Source organism: Girardinichthys multiradiatus, chromosome 19 (assembly GCF_021462225.1).
Source record: "Girardinichthys multiradiatus isolate DD_20200921_A chromosome 19, DD_fGirMul_XY1, whole genome shotgun sequence".
Taxonomy (NCBI): Eukaryota; Metazoa; Chordata; class Actinopteri; order Cyprinodontiformes; family Goodeidae; genus Girardinichthys; species Girardinichthys multiradiatus.
The window spans coordinates 29,792,235-29,814,280 of NC_061811.1; the positions used below are offsets into that span (position 1 = coordinate 29,792,235).

Here is a 22,046-nt window from a genome sequence, read left to right on the forward strand (position 1 = left end):
CACAACCTGATGCTGCCAACACCATATTTAATGGTGAGGTCATTGTAAGGGTGTTTGTTTTCCACCACTGTCTTCTGATGTAGACCAACAGGTTTAAGTTTTTCTTATCTAACTAGAAAACCTAATTTCACGCTTGATTGATCCTCTTCATTGTTTTCTGCAAACTGCGGAGAGCACTTTATGTTTCAACAATTTAACAATCTTGCAACTCTTGCATAAAGACCAGATTTTCAGAGTGCACAACTATTGGTTGTCTTATCAACATATTCTCCCACTTGAGCCGTGCATCTCAGCAGCTCTTCCACAGTTACCAAGGGTCTTTTTGTTGCTTCTCTGATTAATTCCCTCCTTGCGTGGCCTGTCACTTTTGGTGGACAGTAACAGACTTAACTCTGCTTTAAGCCTCTCCATAACTTTATCACTGACATGTCTGCTGTGTTCCTGTTTTCATGATGTTATTTGTTCGCTAATGTTCTCTAACAAACCTCTGAGGCCTTTACTGACACAGATACTGAGACTAAATTACAAGGTTTACTAATTGACCTCTAAAGGCAAAATGTTGCACTGGATTTCACTTAGGGGTATCAGAGTGAAGTGACTGAAAAAGTATGTGTGCCACACTTTTCAGATATTTATATCTAAAAGCGTTTAACGTTTTATGTGTGATCGTAAAATGATGCTATTATGTGTGAGAGAACAAAAGGGAGTGAAGACAATGCCAGTTACAGCTTTGCATCAACTCCAAGTATCTCAAGATTTTTTTTATTCAGTTTGTCATTCCTCTGGATGCACTATGCTTCAATGGATGAACTAAATGAATGGGTAACTCTCCATGTAAAAAATAAATTCACACATAAAGGTAATGCAGATTTATTGAAATATTAATTTTTGAATTTTGTCGCTCTGCTCTGGATGTTTAACTCAGAGGGATCAGATCTGAGAGATCAAGCCAGTGACAGAAAAAAAATCTGACTGGGGTACATTTTGTTTCAACAAAAACACAGTTATAAAATATCTTTAGATTTTACATGAAATTAGTAAAAAAAAATATAGAATACATTTCACTCTGTTTAGATTTCCCTCATTAAGTCTAAATTTACTTTATAAACTAAACTTTAACGGTAACCAGAGTTTTATCCACCTGCATGGAGCATAGAATAACAGCAATGCCTCTCCCCTACCTGCTGCTGCACACTGCCAGTCAGGTTGCTGAATGAAGGTTGTTTTATTTTCCTTGAATAAATGAAGGAAATGTCTTTATGAGGAATAAAACCATTACAATTTCTAGGACAAATAAACCCCAAAAACAGAGATAATGCTGTTTTAGAGCAACAGTTGTCAAGCTATGAGTAGCATTTCTGTTAAATGGCTGACTGCAGCTTCTGCCTGAGCAAAATCATGTTGGTACACTTGTATTACTTTATAACAAGCAGAACAGAACTGCAAAAAGTCCAATATTCTGCACAAGCACTTGAAAATTAATACTTCATTTAACAGGTGTTTAGGTCTTTAAGTGTATATCAAAATAATAAAAAATGTTCTAGGTAACATTAGTATAACTGTAATAATGAATTTCAGATTATTTTAGCAGCAGTAGGAATAATTGCTCCTTTTCTGTATTCAGTTAAATCAAGTGGTTCGTGTTATACATTAATATTTTGCATTTTTGTGTAAAAACCATGAAAATGCAGTATTCCTGCTTAGGTATATTGTGAGAATCTCATGCCGGCCCATGCAAAGTCAAGACCACCTGCCTTTCCTCATATAACGCCAGTACAAATCAGGGATCGAACAGGCAGACAGTGAAGAGAAAAACACTAAGTAGCGGATGCTGAAGGTAAGTAAAATGGATCATTTCTTCAACCAACAGTGTGTGGACTCAGCTACAACACAATGAAGGAGTGTGTGAGACGCCTCTGTGAAGAATGAGGTGGTACATAATATAGACTCACTTTAAAATATACAGAAGAAACAAAAAACAAGCCAAACACACAATAAAGCCATCAGAGTACAATATTCCCATAAAACTGTTTACAGAGCTATTAAAATGCAGCAAAACTTGTACACAAACATCTCAAACTCCAACAATAAGGTCACTTTAGGTCTTTGCCTGGCTAAAAGATAAAACATAATTCAGAAAAAATAAACATTTCATAAATAAACATCTAAACATATAGGATGAAACCTCACTTTTCAGGGGAACATTTTAAAAACACTTTTCTGAAACAGAATATAGTAGAACATCAAGTACAACTATAGAAATACAGTACTACCTTTAAAAATTATAAGTCTACGTTTCCATCTAAATGTTTATCATTTATATACACAGAAAAAAGAAGAGAAAATAGAAAAAGAATTATACTAGAGATATTTAAATTCTAATTATTTAGGTTTCATAAAACAGTATATTCCTGCAGGCATCGCAGGAGAAATGACAGAGTTTAAAAGTCTGGGCACCTCCCATAAACTATTAGCATGTTTTTACTGTTTTATGTGTTAAAGGCACCGATGGCATGTTAGATAGCCTTGTCTCTTGTGTGGCCATCTTCTCGTTCAGGATCTCGCAGATGATGAATTTTGATGAGGGCTGTTTTGGGGAGGTTACTGAAAGAGAATCAACAGTTTTATCTGGTTACCAAACGTAACTGTGGTAATATTACTGCTGCATCAGCAAAGGTTAAGAATGTAAACCAGGGTTGCTGACGTTTGCCGGGAAACGACCAGCTTACACTCGTAGCAGGAAATAAATCACAATTTCCTCTGTAGTGCAGTTCACGTAACAAGTAATTAATAACTCTAAGCATCTAGTTTACAGAGACAAAAATAAAAAATTTCTGAAAATAAAGATCCACAAATTTCTGAGTGACCTGAATCAGACAATTTTAAACTTGACCAGCCCTGATCACTAATCGACCGGCAAAAATAAAGAAAAAGTAAAATCTTTTTTCCACGATCATTGAATGCACCTCACATAAGAACTACTCCGTCGGAATAGCAACAACACTCTTTAGTGTGGAAGTTGTTACTAGGTAACCAAGACTCAAAAGCTAGCCATTAGTGTTAGTTAGTTAGCATATTAGGGATGCAACGGTGGACAAAAATCACCTTGGTACCTTGGTTTCAAAGTAATGGAACATTGTTTTTGGGACATTCTGATCAAGAGAAATAAATTAAAATGTAGAAATTTCTTGTACTTTATTCAAATAATTTTTAAATACTATGATAATAATTTGATTATCTTCATATGTCTTAGCATTTAAAAAAAATAGCAAGTATAGAACTGCTGGAGACTTGGTTTGATTCTGTCATTAATAAAATAATAAACAATTAAGCAGTTATAGACCATGGATAGATGGATTATACAGTTATAAAAACTACTTACAATGGTCAAAGTTGTTTACGAATGTTAGAATAGGATTATGCTGACATTTGTTAATTTAAAAAAAATCTATTACTTTGGAGTTGTTTTGATATAGACATTTCAATGTACCAGCTGTACTTGAATGCACCGTAGAACTTCAGTGACGGCTGAGAGTCCTTTATGCTTTGTTTTGGTGTTGCTTTTTAAAGCTGTGCGGTAGAATGTAGACTCTGCACTTCACTCCAGCACATAAACGTTCTGCGGGTGTACAGGCTTAAAACAAGATGCGTTCATTTGGACTGAAGATTTTTCCACACCCAAAACGTGCACGGTTTCAACCTCTAGTAAGTTGTTCAAAATGAAGTCAGATGAAGCACAAACGGGACGTTTACAAGGAAACCTTCTTTTCTAAGGAGACAATTTTGCAGCAACTGTAAATCAGAGCTTTTGTTTTGGTTCAAATATTAAAGAGGTCCTCAGCTGTTATTTTTGGGGGGATGTGAAAATGTAAAACAATCACTTTGATTGCATCCAACATAAAGAGAGGAATTTTTCACTTCAGTATGTCAAAGACAGTGACTGATATTTAACTGCTTTCAGAATGGAAATTATATTTATTGTAGAAAGACAAAAACTTAAAAATCTAAACTATAGCTTGCTTATCGAAGGCAACCAAAGATTTCATTATTTAAGTCTTTATGCAGTCAAAAAAAAAAAAAAAAAAATCTGCTGATAAGTAAGGAGATATCTTAAATTTAATAAGCTTTAGGACATGTATTTATTCCCACTAGCCTCTATGGGCTTCTATATAGAAAACGTAGGTGAATGTCTATGCGAATGAATTATTCAATAAGGCATTACCTGGTGTTCAAGGGAGTAATGAAGATGAACTGCCGAAGGTGCTGCCGCTCTGAAAGCTCCAAGAGGAGGTCCAGACAGATCCTCCGATTGTGCATGTCCTGGAGAAACGGTCTTCAAGTCAACATAATGTTCAACCTGTTCTTTTCCTTCCTTTACTCTGAGATACATAAGAGTCAGGCTGCTTCGGGTGATTTTTATGCACTCACCATGTAGACGTCGAACTCATCGAGGCATCTGAACGGTGATTCTGTGATCTCCCAAAGGGAGAGCATGAAGCAAACGGTGGAGAAGGAGCGCTCCCCACCAGACAGAGACCTCATGTCACTCGCACCATCTTTGTCCCTGCCTGGAGGCTTTACCTTTGTGACAAAACATATTGGGCTATTACTTAAAATGTAGGTATGTGTGTGTGTGTGTATAATAATAATAATGTTTTTATAATTTTAAAGACTTAAAGCTAATACATTTTTTATCGTAAAAGCTTCACCAACCAGGATACTTTAACAAAATCAGTTTAAAGCATTGAAAATGAAAGCATGAATTATTCTTGAGTATCAAGAATAGTTTACTTTAGTTATATCATACTGAAAGCAGGCCTTGGTGTTACTTTGCATTTCAATGTAAATATAGCTCAGACAGGCAAACTAAGTAACAGAGGAAGAAGGGGTTAACATGCTGAGTACCTTAAAAAAGATGTGTATTCAGATTATGACTACAGTGGGTCAGAATCTGAAGAATTCTTTTGGATCAGAGTCAAAACATCCTCCAGATGACCCGTTTACTTCTACTTGAGCTTCTGGGATCACTGCTATATATGATGAGTACCAAAGAGCTTAAAAAACGTATGAAGACACATACCGAGATTGAAAGCGTTTCGTTGTTGTGATCAAAGATCATGGCGCCACAGCAGTTCATCTTGATCAAGAAGTTATTGAAGTACAGCTTACACCTCACTGAGAGGGACCTTAGGGAGGAAATGAAGGTATGAAATGAATACATGACCGCCCCCCCCATGACAGTTTGCAGGGGGTCAACTACAAACCTTAAGAGTATTTAACTTGGATCTTATGTGACTGATCTATACACAGTAGTGCATAATTGTAAGTGGGAAAAGCATTTTTTGTACAAATAAGAATCCAAAAAATAATTGTGTGCTATTGCATTTATTTGGGGGTATCAAAGTAAAGAGTACCATTTATATCCCTGTGCAAAACTCAGTGCAATTAAAAGCCTTCTGAAGTCACCTAATGAGTAAAGGAGGTCTACCTGTTTGTAATTAAATCTCAGTGTACATCCAGCTGTTCTGTGAAGGAGTCAGTTTGTTAGAGAAGATCAGTGAACAAACTGTATGAAAGCCAAGGAAGCAGACCGGTTAGAGATAAAGCTGTGGAGAACTTTGAAGCAGGGTTAGGTTCAAAACCAATATCACAGACTTTGTAAAAGTCACTGAGCACTGTTCCATACAGCCCTGCAAGCCCACGAAACATGGCGGTCATGGAGATAGGAGAGCCTTAGTCAGAGAAACAGCCAATAGTAGCTCTGGAATAGAAGGGCAACTCAGGCAGGAGAATCAGTCGACAGGACAAATATTAGTGGTGAACTCCACAATTCATGCCTTTCTCGAAGAGTGGAAAAATAATGGCATTGTTAAAAAAAGCAGTAAGATGTCCCATTTGCTGTACATCACAGGCTTTGTAGTGGACACATCAAATGTGGGGAAGAAAGTGCCCTGATCAGATGAAAGGAAAACTTTAGTGTACATGCAGAACTCTGTGTGGTGGAAAACCCACACTGCACATTATCCAGAGCCCTCTCTGATGGATGGAGCTAAGAAACAGAACAATCCTAGAAGAGAAACTGGTAGAAGCTACCAGTGGAGGTTCACGTCCCAGCAGGACATAGACCCTAAACCTAAAACCAGAGCTACAAAGAAATGGTTTGGATCAAAGCATGTTTATCTGTCAGGATGGCCTAGTCCAAACCCATACCTAAATCCAATAGAGAATCTCTGGCAGACCTTGAAAACTGATGTTGAAGGACTCAATTCTAATATTATTGAGCTTGAGCTTTTTTTTTTTTTTTGCAAAGAATGAGCAAAACATGTATACTCCAGATACAAAGCTTAGAGAGATGTACCCCAGAAGATTTCAGCGAATGGTGGTCCTACAAAGTATTAACTCAGGTGAGCTAAACATAAATGATGCCAGATTTGTTTTGTAAAACGATCTGTTGGTAACTATGCATTCTTTCCTTACACTTCACAACTATGCATTACTTTCTGTTCTGTCACATAAAATCCCAATAAAACAAACTGACATCTGTGGGTGTAACACAACAACATGTTTTCCTTTTAAAAAGTTACGGTTGGTTATTTACCTGCGCATTATCTTGTATCTGTTCTGCCTGTCTGACATGATGTTGTTGAGCCGATCAATGAACCTGCGCAGATCCCTCACTTGGTTGGTTTTCTCTTTGTAGAGAGAGAGGGCCTCAGCATACTCCCTAATAAGGTCAGAGGGAAGAAGTTGTCATGGGGGAAATATTTCTGACTTAAACTGCATGAAACCAGGGCAGAAGATGTTTTAGGAATGGCCAAGAGGCAGATCTGATTAAGGTACAAAGGAGACTCAGCAGAGGGTCAGCCTATCCAAGGAGACTGCTGCTTCTATTAATTCTCCCTCTTAGTTTAGCTTTTTCTCTTGTGCACCTCAGTTTGAGTGTCTTTGTTTTGTCTATGTGTGCGCTACAGCTGCTTCCTTTTTCGCTTTTACGCCGGAGATCTTTTTCTGGGGCTTCTTTCATTTCTCTCTTTCCAACTGCCTGTGACCCAGAAATGGGTCTGAGCCCAGAATCTTGAAGGAAGTCCTATTTTCAAAAATGGATCTAGATGAGGAAAGAGGCAAATGAAGACTTGATGGGGAAGCTATGAGTTGGGTTCCTTTCAATGAAGTACAAATAAAGGTGCCATGCCATACACTGAAATAAAAGAGGGCATATTAGTGATCATAAATATACTGTAGCTGCCAATCTAATGTCTTCCTGTCCTGTTCTGACCTGTTTTGGATAATCCAGCACTATACATTTCTGCACTGGTTCACCTTTGACCTTCTCTGGATTTCCTACAAAAATGTGGCATACGTAATCGAGAAAACTGAAGTAACAAACATCCAAATGTAAGAAAATATCCGTTTTCATTCATCAAAGCACATCTCCTTGGTACATCTAAAATCCTTTTGTGAATACGTTCATTTAGTGTTTGAACACATAAAGGTAGAGAAAGATATTGTTACAGCTTGTATTACTAATAGTAGCTAGTACTAAAACAAATAAACCCCAGTGTTTTCCGACATTATTATCACCTCTGAGCTCCAACTTCTGAGACAAACTGAAATCAGCTTTGAAACTGGGACAATTAGATGAATTTCCTCACTACAGGCCACCCATCCTGCACCGTGCATGCTTTCAATCAGTTTCTAACCTTGAAACTCTTCGGAATGAATGAATCAGGCATCAAAACAGCCCCCCTTACCACGGTGCTGGTTAGCTGTATTTGCATCACATAAAATTTGTACACTGACTGAATGAAAATGCTTCCTCTCAACATAAATATCTTCATCCTTTCTTGGTGGTTTATAGCAATTTTTGAGCAGCTCTAATTACATCAGAAACAAACAGACTTGATGTAAACTGGACTTTAACATTGGCTTGTTCAACTGATTTTTATGGGAATTTGGTCACAAATGTAATTCCATCCCATCCAGTTGGCATGGCTCCGCTCAGGGTTGACTGGGTCGGTCCCGATTGGTTTGCTAGCTCCCAGATCACCTACTTGCTTGTAGCAGTTTGTTTCCTAAATCTTTCCGCTTAAAAGTTTTGCGGCTCCGCATTTCCCCATTTATTTTGGTTGCGTTTAGGATTCTGCTTCTTTGGAGTGGACATTCGTCTTTGCTATAGGTGACAAAAATATTGTTGCGTTCCATCATTTGCATAAAAAATCAGTGCAATAAAACATTGTGCTATGGTTAAAAGACCGGACTTTATAAATGCGAAGCACAAGTTTTATCGCTCTTTATTATCAGCCAAATCTTATTCATCTAATGTACACAACATGCAAAGATCAACTTGTCAGCCAAAACAATTGAGCTCGCTCTCCCTACAGTTTATTCTTCGACGTTTCTTGACTGATGTCTGCTGTCTCTCACCTGATCACCTGCTCCTGCTCGCCGTGGTTGCTCTCATACACCTTGAGCTTCTTCTTCAGTCGTGTGATTTCTGTGTCGATACTCTTGGTGCTACAGGTGACATGCTGCCGCTCAGGGCTGATCTGCTTAGCTTTCTCTACGTTTTCCTGTCAACACATCAAGTCATGTCTGTTCAAAGTCTGGTAATGTTTCTGCTCTTTGTAGGTGAATACGCCATCTGTCCTAATTTGCTGAAATGCAGAAACTAGGTTTACTTGAAACGGATTGAGGAAATATTTAAAAGTAATCTGGGAAAAAACAGAGTTCTTGTTACCTGTAACTCTTGTTCTTTTTCTGAAAGTGCACTGTTCATGGCTTGGACGTTGTCTTCGTGAGTCTTCAGTTTTTTTTCTAACAGTTTAAGGTTTCGCTCATGTTTTACACACTCCGTCTCCAGTTTCAGTTGCTCGTCCTGGACGGCGAGAACAAAATAAATATTTTTGTCTATCAGGAGATCCGTGTCTTTAAATACTAGATGATATAAAGATCTAACATATAGCAACTAAAGAGCAGCAGAGGACAGACTGAGGCTGAGGGCCTGTAGGAGTGAAAATGTCAAATATGTCTTATTTTTTAAGGCAATTATTTACCTTCAGGGGCTCAATTTCCTCTAACAGCTGATCAATTTTATCTCTGACAGAGGAGTAATTCGAGTCTGCCTCCTCTGATGTGTTTCGTTGCTTGTCCAATTCTGCCTTTGCCTCCTGAACGGCTTGTTTTTCCACCTCAATTTTCTGTTGGTTCTCCTGGGCAACTTCTTCCTGCACATCGGGATTTAAGACATTAATCTGGCACATTATGATTAGGCCTGATTTTGAAAGTGAGAAAAATAAAAAGTTGAGGGTCACCAAGGAGTTGAGGTCATCACTTTGCTCCTCACTAGCAGTCTCCAGCTCACTTATTGCTGCTTTGACCTGATTCTCAGAGGCCTGTGATCCAGTCAAAACAGAAAAAAAAAGGATTGAAAATCCATGAAAAGGAAACAAAAACCTGTAACTAGTTGCAAAGTAAAATTAGAATAACAAGGTGATGTTTCTTCACACTGACCTGAGTCTTCTTCAAGGTCTTGATGGTGCTGTTCAGGATGTTCTCCATGCTTAATATATCCTCAGTGACGGAGTTCGCCTGAAGCTGAAACCTGGACAGCTGAGCTTTGAGATTCTCCAGTTCTGATTCCAGTAAACTGTGAAAACACATTGAGGATTTTCTCACAGTCCAAAAACTACACGAAGATCTGACTAAATTCAACATGTGCTGGTTTCAAAATTTCTAAAACCAGTTTAAATGTGTAATACGGTCTGCAGTTAAACTAGGACTTGTTTTACCTTCCAAGAAATTCAGGATCAGTTTACAGGTCCTATGAAGGGTGATGTGGATGCATATTATTAATGGCCTACCATTTGGCTACATATTGCACTACAAATCCCATCATACACCAAGTCAGCTTCTCTGGGCTCTAGGCATGGGTCAGTCGGATGATAATAACTAACAACTGCTCTGTAATCCATTCAAGTTTGATATGAACAGGTGTAAAGAGCAGAGAAAACAAATAAGTATTTGTTTAAAATTTGTTGTCTTTTTGCATTTCCTCTGCAGTAACAACAAAGCTTTTAGTTTAAATAATTAACATTTCTCTTGTTTAGCCCATGAAAAAGTCCATCTTTAAGGTTATAGTCCATTCTATGACTGAGTTTGACATCCCAGGCCAACTGTATATCTTGTGCATATTTTCTGGCATGAATAAAGCTCACAGTACTCACTTTATTTCAGTCTCGATGTCTCCACTGAGGTACTTGGCCATGCTGAATTCAGAGGTGTAGTAGCGGTTCGGAAACACCTGATCTCCCTCAGCTGTGAAGGCTTCACGGCAGTTTTTTGGAGGCCGACCTTTCTGCATGATCCTCCTCGCCTTGTCTTTCTCCTGAAACCACACATCAACGCGCATGATGAGCCAGAAGGCGGAGAAACGAAAACAGACAGCTGCACCAGCGCCAAAACTAAACAGGACTCAGACAGAGACTAACTTTGATCACAAGAATGGTTTCTATCCCCCTCATATCAACCAGGCAATTGATGATGACTGAAGTTGTTGCTGTGATCGTGTCCAGAACGGTTAGGTAATCTGGATGACATGCTTTTCTGTAAACCAGTCAAGAAAATGAAAAGACCGTATTTAAACAGGTGTCATGAAATGCGAATGTGGGAGAAACAGCAGCATAAAAGCAAAAACGAGTTCTTACCGCCCATGAACGTTGTAGAGTTTATCAGAGAAGGGGCTAACGATGATCTGTGGTCTGTTGCCCTTAGGATAAAAGCGAGACATCAGCCCCTGAAGGACTGACTCGTCTTTGTAGTTGTCACAACAGAACGCCTTCATGAAGCTGCGCAAACAGCACTCCACAGACACAGCCAGCGTGGGATCCTTTAAACTGATGCACGCCCCTGAGACCAAACACAGATTCTCAGATCATCATTTAACTGCTTTGCAAATATATCCATAGCCCTTGAACTTTTTCACATTTCTACACATCAAAGCCACAAACCTTAACTCTTAAAGCCCTAACTCTGATGCAATTACATAAAATCCAGTATAACTAATTCTGATTGGTAAATTAAGTCCATCTGTGTAAAATTGTGTCTCAGCATCGTGAAGATACAGGAACACACCATGGCAGCACCAACTTCATCTTTAACAGGGAACTGGTCAGAGTTGAAGGGAGGATGGTTGGAACTGAAAACGGAGCCATTCTGGAAGAAACCCTGTCAGAGGCTGCAAAAGACTTGAGACCGGGGCAAAGGTCCACTTTCCAAAAGGAGAATGACCCTAAACATGCAGCCAGAGCTACAATGGAAAGGCTCAAAGCATCTTCATGTGTTAGAATGGCCCACTCAAAGTCGAGACCTATATACAAATAAGAATCCGCTCACAGTCGCTCTTCAGGCAATTATATTGGGCTTGTTTGCAAAGAAGAATGGTCAAAATTGTCCATCCCTAAGCTGGTAGAAACATCCACCAAAAGACTTGTAGATGTCACTGCAGTGAAAGGTGGTTCTACAAGTATTGACTTAAAGCTGCTGAATATAAATGCACTCCACACTTTTCAGAGTTCTAGTTGTAAAAACCTTTTGAAAAACATGAATCACATCTCTTCCACTTCAGAATTAATTCAGAATTTATCTGGTCTATCACATTAAATCCGAATAATACGTCACAAAAAACATTTAACACATATGACTACTTTGGCAAAGTGCTGTAAGAGCTAATTCAATGCATTGTTACAGCTTTGAAATGACATCACGTTTACCATCAGTATGAAAGCAACGATAGCCACCAATGATCTAAACTTAGTATTAGTAACAGGAAATGGAAATCCACCAAAGCTCAAAACCAAACCTGTTGCACCAGATGATTAGTTAACTGCTTACTGATGACATAAAAATATATCCATCTTCTCATTACTTCCTCGAACAAAATAGAACCTAAACATGGTCTGTTTTTCATAGTAAGCTTTCATATTTTTAAACACCATCCCCTCGTCTTTTAGAGCCATGATCATCTGGGAATATAACAGACTATCTGATGGACTTTTGGAAGAGAAGTGTTTCTACTAGTTCTGCATCAAACTACACACACACACTGAAGCACAAACTTCAATATGTTTTATTTGGATTTCATGTGTTAACCAACAAAACGTAGCACATAAATGTGAAGTGGACGAAAAAAAAATGTTGTTGTGTGAATTTGTATTAAACTTTATAAGTCAATTTAACAATTTAACCATTTCCTGCAATTCAACAGGGTCCATGAAAATACATTTCCCCAACTCTAACCAGATTCCTATGGGCCTTGGTTGTTCTAATGCATGAATATGCTTTGATCTGAGGCAGTGATCCTCCACACCAGTCTCATTTTGCAGAGTCTAACAATGTTTTCCCTGCATTAAGTTCCATCCATTATCCTATCAACACGGACCAACCTATTTGTCCATGCATGCCCAGACTATTATTCTGCCATGACCATGTTTAACCATGGTGATAGTGTGTTCAGATTGATGTGCAGTGTTATGTGTCCACCAATCTGTGACACAAAATCTCTCAAAAACACATTAAAGTTTGTAGTTGTAACATGACAAACAGATGAATAACTTTGCAAGGTACTGTATTTGGGATCTGTGTGTCATTGTTATACATTAGAAAGGTTTTGGGAATAGATAGTAATACACACTACTCCAAAGGGGCAAAACATAAAGTCAGTAAACTGTGAAGAGTTAGTTACCTATTGGCCCAATGGGTTTCTTGATGAAGTGTCCTGCAGCACATGCATCATTAATTGCAGCGATCAGGTCGGGTACATGATCTCCAAAACGCTTGAGCTTGTTGGATCGACTGGCGAGGAGCTGGTTCTTTCTCTTCAACTTGGACTCGTAAGCAAACTGCACACTCTTTGCTTCAACTCTAACATAAAGGAGGAGTGTTCAGTGATGAATCTTTGCTTGCCCTTCTTACCTAGGGAGTACGTTTGTATGAGAGCAGGAAGTGTTTCTTGTACCTCAGCTTGTCCCATTCTTCTTTTCCTTTCAGAAGTGCCTGGTGTTTCTTCTTAATGTCTTCATTCAGCTGTAAGCATTTCCTCTGAAGCTCTGCCAGCTGCTCTTTGAGATCACCCAAGGTCGCCTGCTGTTTTGAGCGTTTGGTTTCTCCACTGTTGTTCAGTCTCTCGCTGATGGCAAAGAAACATTTCAATTTGTTGTGAGGACTTCCATAAATCTAAGCCAATAAATAAAATGTTTCAACACGTCCACACCTTGCTTTGGCCTTGTTAATTTTCTCCTGGAGAAGGCTCTGCTCTCGTTCTGTTTGCTTCAGTTTGTTTAGAGCCCGAAAATAAACAAGCTATGAAAAGAAATAGTTGTTTTAAAAATTACAAATCACACCTATTTGACAGAATCAGTTATAAACAGACAGGGTGCAAATCATACCTCCTGCTCCTTGTGAGCTTTGTTAGTTATTTTTGCTTGCTGTTTGAAGTTGAGATGATCCTCTCTGAGGGACTTCTGCTCCTCTCGTAGACTGTCAGTTCTCTTTTTAATAATCTGCAGTCTTTTCTCTGTTTGTACGAGCTTTGACTGCAAGGAAGGGAAAAAAAAAGACAAAAGCAAAAGCTTCATTAAGAACAATGTGTTAAGAAAAGTATAAGTTAATGTGTTTGTGAGATCATTTGGCTTGAAAGGCTTGGCACTTTAACAGAGGGGGATAACTTGCTTTATACCTGACAGAGCTTTAGGTTATCTTCATGTTTATTTTTTTCTTCTTTCCTAATTTCCTCCTTCAGCTGCTGTATGGACTGCTCCTTGTCTCTGACCTAAAGGGGATAAAACAGTCATGTTTATCATGTTTAAGTAGAACAGCTTGTTAAACATTAGAAAGCCCAGTGATAGTGGCAGGCAACACCCTGTTTGTCATTTCTGATTGTTTCTTGTCCTTTTCCTTCAAAACAGCTGATAGGGCATCCTTTGAGAGTTAACTCCCTGAACTTGTTCCCATTTTAAATGAACTATATTATAGTCAAGAAAATAGGAAACGTAAATCATAGGAAAGGTGGGTTCCCCAGATAATTTACTTTTCAGACACAAAAAAGCCTTTAATACAGAAATGCCATAACCCGTTATAAAATTTCACCTGGAAATATAAAACGGGACTACCTTTGGTCGTAGAGAGAAAACTAATTGTTTTTGGAGAAAACAGGCCTACTATGTATGGCTACCTAATAGAACACAGAAAAAGGGTGAAGCAAGCTTTTCAATTGTTCCCAGAGATATCTACACAAGAAAAGAAGTAGAGCTTTATGGAAGTAAAAAGGTGGAGAGGACAGATTTCTTCCCAAAAAAAAAACAGTCTCTTTCCAAAAAGCTTTCTGTATCAAGATTATAAAACAGCAAATTTCTTAACTTCGAGGTAAGGAAAACCAAAGGCCAAACCAACCAAAGGAACCAGGACAAGACAAGCTACATGGCTGCGACAGATGGCTACATGGCAGTTCTAGCAGTGACTCAACAGCCAGAGTATCAAGGCAACTACAGGTGGTGTTTGTGAGCATAAAGTTTTTCAGGTAAGAAAATGTTTTTGTAGAGTGGGGTTTTTATTTTTTGGTGGATCATCTGCAACCTTCACAGAATGAGTTAATTAAATCAATAACCACTCTCTCCAGTTGTTCCTCCTGCATATTTACCTGCGATCAAGACCTACAGCGTCAAGCCATTGTTTCTTAGTCTGTGAGACAATGAGATGTGGTTTAACTGCAGCTGCCCTGTGTTTGTATAACAGTATTTTAATTTCTCTTCCATCCACCAAATATGAAGCAGTGGCCTGAAGTTACATTTCTAACTGTAGGCAGGTTTTAAGAGTTTAGGTGGTCTGAGAGATGGTGTCCTCAGATCACTGTTTAAGTAGCTAAATTACTGAAGTGTACGTAATCCCTGACAAGTACAACAAGGACTTATTATGTGTAGAGAAGTGAGACTTTCAGCTGCTTCCATTCACTGCTGCTGTTTCATACAATAAAAACCTGAATGATCTGCTGTCTTGTGCTGACTACAGATGTGGAAAATAATATGAATATTGTGAACAAAAAGCCCAAAAAACAACCAAAAGGAAATATAATTTTAAAAAAGTAGTCTGTTGAACATATCAACATAAGAGAACCTCTTACCAAACACCATGCCATTTTTTTCTTTAGGTTCTCCAAAGTCTCCTTCAAATCACTGAAAGACGACAAACTTTCATATCGCTCTTTCTTCTGTAGGAACTCCTGCTTTAAGTCCTTGAGACACTGAACAAAAAACAGAGATGATCACATTTTCCTTTTTTAATAGAAAAGTCATTGACATAACTTTTACCAACTGAATCTGATCGTAATGTATTCCAATTAGGATTGAATTAGACTGCATGTAAGTGGATCTGAATTTGAAAGCATGACAGGATTAGATTAGATTAAAATGAACTGAACTGATATCAAATTAATTTGGACCAAACTGGATTCAATATATATTTGGATATTAACTGAACCTGTGTGTCTTGTAAACTGTGTCGTCACTACATTAATTGAACTGAACTGAATTAAGTTAAATGTATGGCAGTGTACTAAACTACTCTAGACTGCCAGGCTTAACAAAAGTAAGACATCAAATAATAAAAAAAAGAAAATATTTTTTGCATTAAATTGTTCCAAAACTTGATTGTTAACACTAGCATTATGTTAAGAAGAACAATTCAGTTTACCTAGAAGGAAAATGTTGCTTATTTCTAAAAATAAACATAAGTAATTATATTTGACCACATTTTTAAACTGTGGAATAACTTTATAAGACATCAATTCATGAACAAATAAAAGCATGGGCAATCCATCCATCCATCCATCCGATTTAACAACTAAAGAGTAAAAGCTTTAGGTAATAAACACAGTTCTGTACCTCTTCTTGCCTCTCAACCTGTTGCCGTGTGATTGTTTCAGTGTGCTTGATGTGGATGTAATCTCTCTTCATCTGCTCAAGTAAAGTTGCTTTCATGAAGAACTAGAGATAAAAAAAACAACACAACTTCAGTTTAAAGCAGTGGAGGCAAAAACAAAGCTCACCCGATGAAAACTGAAATTGGTCAGCTTATAATAAACATGGTGTAGTACCTTATATTTGTCCGTCTCGTTTTTTGAATGGAGAAACTGTTTACTCATTTCCTGGCTGAGAATGGATACTGGGTTATCCAGCTGGAACACACAAACACAAAACAATATTGCCATTCAGAACAACTGATTTTGCTTAATATCCCAGCAAATATGTAAGAAAACAGCAGTGGATCCACAGACGATTATAGGAACAGAAATATAATTGTTACCTGGATGTTAAAGTGGTCCAAAACTGATATTAATTCTTCTTTCTTGTTTGAGACAAGTTGACCTAAAAATCAAAAGACAAAAAATGACATCTCAAGGCATTTCACGAAACAAGCAGGTCTAGATCATATCCAATTTTACAGAATTCAGTCCAAATTCAGCTCAAATCATATAGATTAGATTAGATACAGGTACTTTATTAATGCCCTGAGGGAAACTGTTGAGTTACAAAAGCATCAGAAGACATCTGGAACAAAACGGAGATAAGACAAACAACAAAACACTATTATGTACTAGTGTGCTATATAAAAACAGTAGTAACATAAGCTAAGCAAGGAGGATAGATTCCTGATGTATCTCTACACAGTACAGTTTATAATGATATAAGGAGTTGAATGAATGAGTGAATGGGATACCCATTCCCATTAATTTCAATAAAAACCAACCCAACAGTAAACTGGTTCTATTCCATCATCACAATGTCCTCACCACTCACCTTGAGCTTTGGATCCTACTCACCAATGACACCATGAAAAAAATGTATATCTATATCTATCCCCCAAAAGATACAGTGATCTTTTGGGGGATGTAAAGTGTTGTTTTTGTTCCAGTCATACTTCATGGTATTGTGGCCTAAACGTTCAAGTTCAGTTTAATGAGACCAGAACACATTCTATCAGAAAGTTACGAAAAATTTTAGCCCGGTCTGGATGTGTCTTTGGAATAAAATAAGTCTGTCTTGCATCTCCTCAGTCCAGGCATATGGAGAATACGGAGGACCACTGTAACATGTAGAACACGACTAGTACTTATTAGAAACTCCTGTAGCTCCTTCAGTTCTACTTTTGGCCTCTTGGCAGCCTTCCTGACCAGTTTCAGCCTCATATGTGTTTGTTTGAATAGGGGAAAGTCCATGCAAATCAACAAATACAATACTGGCAAGCAGACATATGAATGTGTGGCACCTTAAATATTGCAGCCTGGAACTGACTGCATCCAAGCAGTCCTTTACGTTTGTGATATTGCGATGAATACTGCAAGTTAATATATTGTGCAGCTCCACTTTGCAGCAATTCCTCATTATGAGTCAGCATGTGGCGACAGTGGAAAGAACCAACTTAACTTCAACAGGAAGAAACCTGAAGTGCTTTAAAGCAAAGAAGCTAAATTATCTCTGGTTCCAACCTCTAAAGTGTGACACATAATATGTCTCATGTTTTCTTCTGAATCTAAAGCTCTGTTGTAAAGAAAAATTACCAAATGTGTTATAAACTGCTTTCTGAGGAAGACAGAATAATTGATAATGGTATTTATGGTCTAACTGATTCTACAGGTTGTTTCCATTCATAAAATAAATGATCACATGTCCAGCTTTTCACTTCATAACAGACAGGTGATGCCAAGCATATAGCACATATGCAGTTAAGCAGGGGGAGAATTCTGCCTATAGGAATCAGAATTAGCAGGTGAAGTGACACTATAGGACTTAGTGTTGGCAAATCCATGAGTTAGTGGAATAAGTAAATTTACTATAATGCAAAAACTTATCTGTATCTGTGAAAAATCACCTGATTTGTTCTTGAGTTTGTAGCTCCGAGATCCATCGCTGGAGATGCGTTGTTCTACGGTAATGTAGTCACCATACAGATCCTTTTTGTAAGCGTCTGCACCTCTGTTTCTCAGTTTTACAGTTACATCTGCAGTACTAAGCAGATGAAAACACCACCATGACTTTCTGGATGAAAAACAAAAGGGCTGCATTTCTGTAGACCAACTACTCAGAATGATCCCCAACTCACCTTTCTCCAGTTTTCACAAAATCCTTCAGTGACACCCCTCTGTTTGTCATGGTGGCTTTTCCACCGAGGCCTACAATTAAGGCGGTAAGAATGGCACTTTTTCCACCTGGGAATCAAAGCACCACAGATTGGGTATTAAATCAGTGCATGTAAAGCATGTCACAGTTATGCACAGAAGTACAGGATGAACTAAAACGCAGTATGCAAATAATCAAAAATGACCCACAAACGGGACTACACAAGCAAATAGGCACACTCAGCACTCCATGTGACCATTGTTTACTGTAGTTTGCAGTGCACTAAAACGTTGACCTCATAGAAACAGTATAAGGATTTCTTTTAAAAAGATCTAGTTTATAGCCAACTGCAGTGTAGTTAAGTATTTATAGCTCAATTGTGCAACAAAGTATGGAAGCAAATCGTTACCATATTTCCAATGAAAAAGCATTTCCAGAAATGCTTTTTCATTTTAAAAATGTGGCTGCATTATTTGACCCATAAATAAAATTAGTAATCAATAATCCTATTTGCATTTTCTTCTTCACGACTGCACATTTTATGCCATAATCAAAAAGAAAACAAAGCAGACATTGCTTTTTCGTTTTCGTGGTCTGCCCGCAAAGTACTGCCCAGAACTCGAAAACGAAAAAGCATTCCGAGCGGCGGGCGCAGTGCACGTCTGCATTGGCTGTGGCAGTTCTGCCACAGCCTGCCACCGAAGCTGCCACAGCTTGCCGCAAGGTGGCAGGGGATTCCGCGAGGATGCCAGAAGGTGCCAGACCGGCCATAAAAGCTTGCCAATGCGGTTGCTGCTGTTTTTGTGGAAGCTAATGCTGATTATCGGCAAATGGGTTGTCATTATTGTTATAGCATGTTAACCTTTAAATAATGATTTCATTATTGATTATTATTTAATAAACAGCTTTAGACCCATAACATAAGGTGATTGTATTTACTTGACATGGAAAATAAATGGCACTATGTGTATGTGTGACGTGTTGAAAGGATGACGAAGATTTATTGCACAAACAGCCGGTTTATTATAGCTATTCTGAATCGTCACTCACAGAAAATTATAAATAAATGCTTAAAAACACGCTGGATGTCCCAGGCCATAAGGCTGCCACAAGGATGCCACAGCCTGCCACCGGAACTGCCGGTTCTGCCTGCCACTGCCACAAATTGAGCTCGGCCCTGCTGCAATTCAATCAATTTCTCGGCACGTTTGCAATGTAATGCAATGCAGACGTGCACAGCGCCCCCTACCGAACAAGATGGGTAGCTCGGTCAGCAGGGAGCTGAGGAAGAGCGGCTGCTGACGTCACTCTGCTGCGCCCGCAGCTCGGAATGCTTTTTCGTTTTCGAGTTCTGGGCAGTACTTTGCGGGCAGACCACGAAAACGAAAAAGCAATGTCTGCTTTGTTTTCTTTTTGATTATGGCATAAAATGTGCAGTCATGAAGAAGAAAATGCAAATAGGATTATTGATTACTAATTTTATTTATGGGTCAAATAAAAAGCATATCTGAAAAGGCTTTTTCATTTGAAATATGGTAACGATTTGCTTCCATAACAAAGAAGGTCTTTGTGAAAAGAGAAAGGCATCTATTATGGACAATGGCACTGTTTTCATTTCTGTTTTATAGCTAAATGAAGCATGTAATTCAAAGAAGGACCTTCCTGAAACTAGTGTATGTCTGAATGTGTTGTACACGCCAGTCAAAGTTAGCAACGGTTCCAAGAACGTTAACAATGTACTTACTCCCATTGTTGCCCACGATAAAATTCACATGGGGCCCGAACTGGACCGGTCCTAGAGAGTGGTGGCACAAGAAGTTTTTTAAAGTGATGCTTTCAATGAGCCCAATGTCTCCCTACAGACAGAGAACAAGAAAAAGTAGTGAACAACTAATGAGATGGTGAGAAGTAAAGAGACAAAACATGACTTGAGGTTTACAAAAAAAAAACCTACCGATGCGGAGGGAGTGAAGATGTTTGAAGACAATCCCTGACGATTCGTGTCTGTTGCATTTTCAGCACCTGTAGTTGTCACTCGCCGGCTCTTGAAAGTTGTTGCATCAATAATCACGCTGGCTTTTCGCTTACTCATTTTGAAAGGGTAACTGAAAATAGAACCAAGCACAACTGGTTCAGCATTAGAGTATGAAGGCAAGTTTTCATTAAATTGTACATGCATGGGATTACTGTACAACAATGATCAAAATAATGCTTAGTTTTAAATTTGAATAAATCATGTTTGTCTTATGCTCAGAAGTGCATCTCAGTCTTAAGATTGTACAGTCTTAAAGATTTCTTTTAGAAACAGGCTTTAAAAGCCAGGGAAGGAAGCGCAGTTATTAATCATTCTCCCACTAGCCAATATTTACAGTGCCTTTCAAAAGTATTCATATTCCCTGAACTTTTTTCCAATTTTATATTATTGTAACAAATTTCAGTGTGTTTTATTAAGATTCTATGAATTTATCTACAGGTCAACACAAAACAGAAAAGTGTGATGTGCACTATTATTTTTTTTTTCCTGCTAGAAGGTGAACCTCCGCCCATCTTCCCTTCAACTCGTACTAGCGTCCATGTCCATGCTGAAGGAAAGCATGCCAGAAGTCTAGCCTACATGGAAGGATCTCTACAGCTCCTCCAGAGTTACTATGGGCATGTTCTCTGATGAATACTCCCTTTGCCTGACTTGTCCGTTTTGGTGGATGGCCATGTCTTAACACGTTTGCATTTGTGTCAAATTATTTACATTTTTGGATGATGGATTGAATAGGAATTATGTGAGGTCACCGTTTTTTAACCAAACTCTGCTTCTAACTCCTCCAACCCTTGAACCCTGACCTGTCTTCAGTGTTCCTTGTTCTTTATGATGCTGTTTGTTTACTCATGCTCGGTAAAAACCTCTGAGGCCTTCACAGAACAGTGGGATTCATCTTTAGATTAGACTACACACAGTTTGAGTCTACTTCATAATTAGGTCAAATGTGTATGCAAATCTTTCCTCTTGATTTAATTCAGTGCTGTCAGAGCAAACGGGGTGTAATACAAATGCATGCCAGTTTCATTGATAACCAGTTTGAAAAGCATTTATCTTTTTACTTCCATCTGACAAATATGAACAGAATACTCTAGGTCATTTTGTGATGAGCAATTACACAAAAACCTTATAATGGCAAAATCTGAATCTCCAGGATCCTAATATTACTAAAAACAACCACAGTAAATCATATTTTTTTCATTTCATCCCTGAATTAATGTGCAGAACCTCATTGTAGCAGTAATGCTATTCAATAAGGACAAATGCAACAAAGAAAGGTGTGACAACAAAGTTTGAAGTGGATTTTACTCTGAGGAGTTCACACATGTTGCATGGTAATATGTAAGCACACCCAGCAACTACAAACTGTCGGCTATATTTAGTTACAATAAAAAACGTTAAATTGAAGCAGAAAGCCACAGCTTCTTAAAGCTTCTCCACTATGGTTAATACAACACACGTACTTTTAAAACGTTGATTAACTACGCCAGTTATATAATATTTAGTACACTAATGTAGTAAAAAGCATTCTCCAGATGAAGCTGTTTTTCCACCACACACGAAGTCTTTTTAAGCGCAGAAATCCTCCGCGAAATAGTCATGAACCAAAACACAAAATACTAACGGGAAAGAAAAGCTTCTACACAACTTTAGCCTTTGTCTCAATAACAAACAGCAGCAACTCGCTTACCATCATTCGGTAGCAGCAGCCCTCCACAACAACATGGGGCCATGGGGGACGTCTCCCACTTCCTGCTCGGACTGTGCGAAGGAAACCACAGCAACACGGAACTCAGAGCGCGTCCTCTGATTGGCTCACAGTGCACCTGCGTAAGCGCACGCGT

At 38.4% G+C, this 22,046-nt stretch overlaps 1 protein-coding gene across 2 annotated transcripts; it reads right to left on the reverse strand.

The window, feature by feature from the left end:
* Nucleotides 1-854: 854 nt before the first annotated feature.
* On the reverse strand, nucleotides 855-22,026 carry smc6 (structural maintenance of chromosomes 6). Of its 2 annotated transcripts, XM_047393270.1 has the most exons (27): nucleotides 21,893-22,026; nucleotides 20,122-20,272; nucleotides 19,912-20,023; nucleotides 18,151-18,256; nucleotides 17,920-18,056; nucleotides 16,354-16,415; nucleotides 16,145-16,225; nucleotides 15,933-16,034; nucleotides 15,173-15,292; nucleotides 13,733-13,825; nucleotides 13,443-13,589; nucleotides 13,268-13,356; nucleotides 13,013-13,183; nucleotides 12,740-12,918; nucleotides 10,704-10,905; nucleotides 10,488-10,602; nucleotides 10,224-10,384; nucleotides 9,511-9,646; nucleotides 9,312-9,392; nucleotides 9,054-9,224; nucleotides 8,738-8,875; nucleotides 8,425-8,570; nucleotides 6,599-6,724; nucleotides 5,081-5,186; nucleotides 4,429-4,581; nucleotides 4,223-4,320; nucleotides 855-2,604 (listed from the first exon to the last, which is right to left on the reverse strand). In XM_047393270.1, the coding sequence occupies exons 2-27, from the start codon at nucleotides 20,257-20,259 to the stop codon at nucleotides 2,517-2,519; spliced, it is 3,258 nt and encodes a 1,085-aa protein (XP_047249226.1). In that variant the 5' UTR covers nucleotides 20,260-20,272; nucleotides 21,893-22,026; the 3' UTR covers nucleotides 855-2,516. The 2 variants fall into 2 exon arrangements, with proteins under 2 accessions (XP_047249226.1, XP_047249227.1); XM_047393271.1 differs by lacking the exon at nucleotides 21,893-22,026 and having other exon boundaries at nucleotides 19,912-19,962; nucleotides 20,122-20,230.
* Between the last annotated feature and the right edge of the window lie 20 nt (nucleotides 22,027-22,046).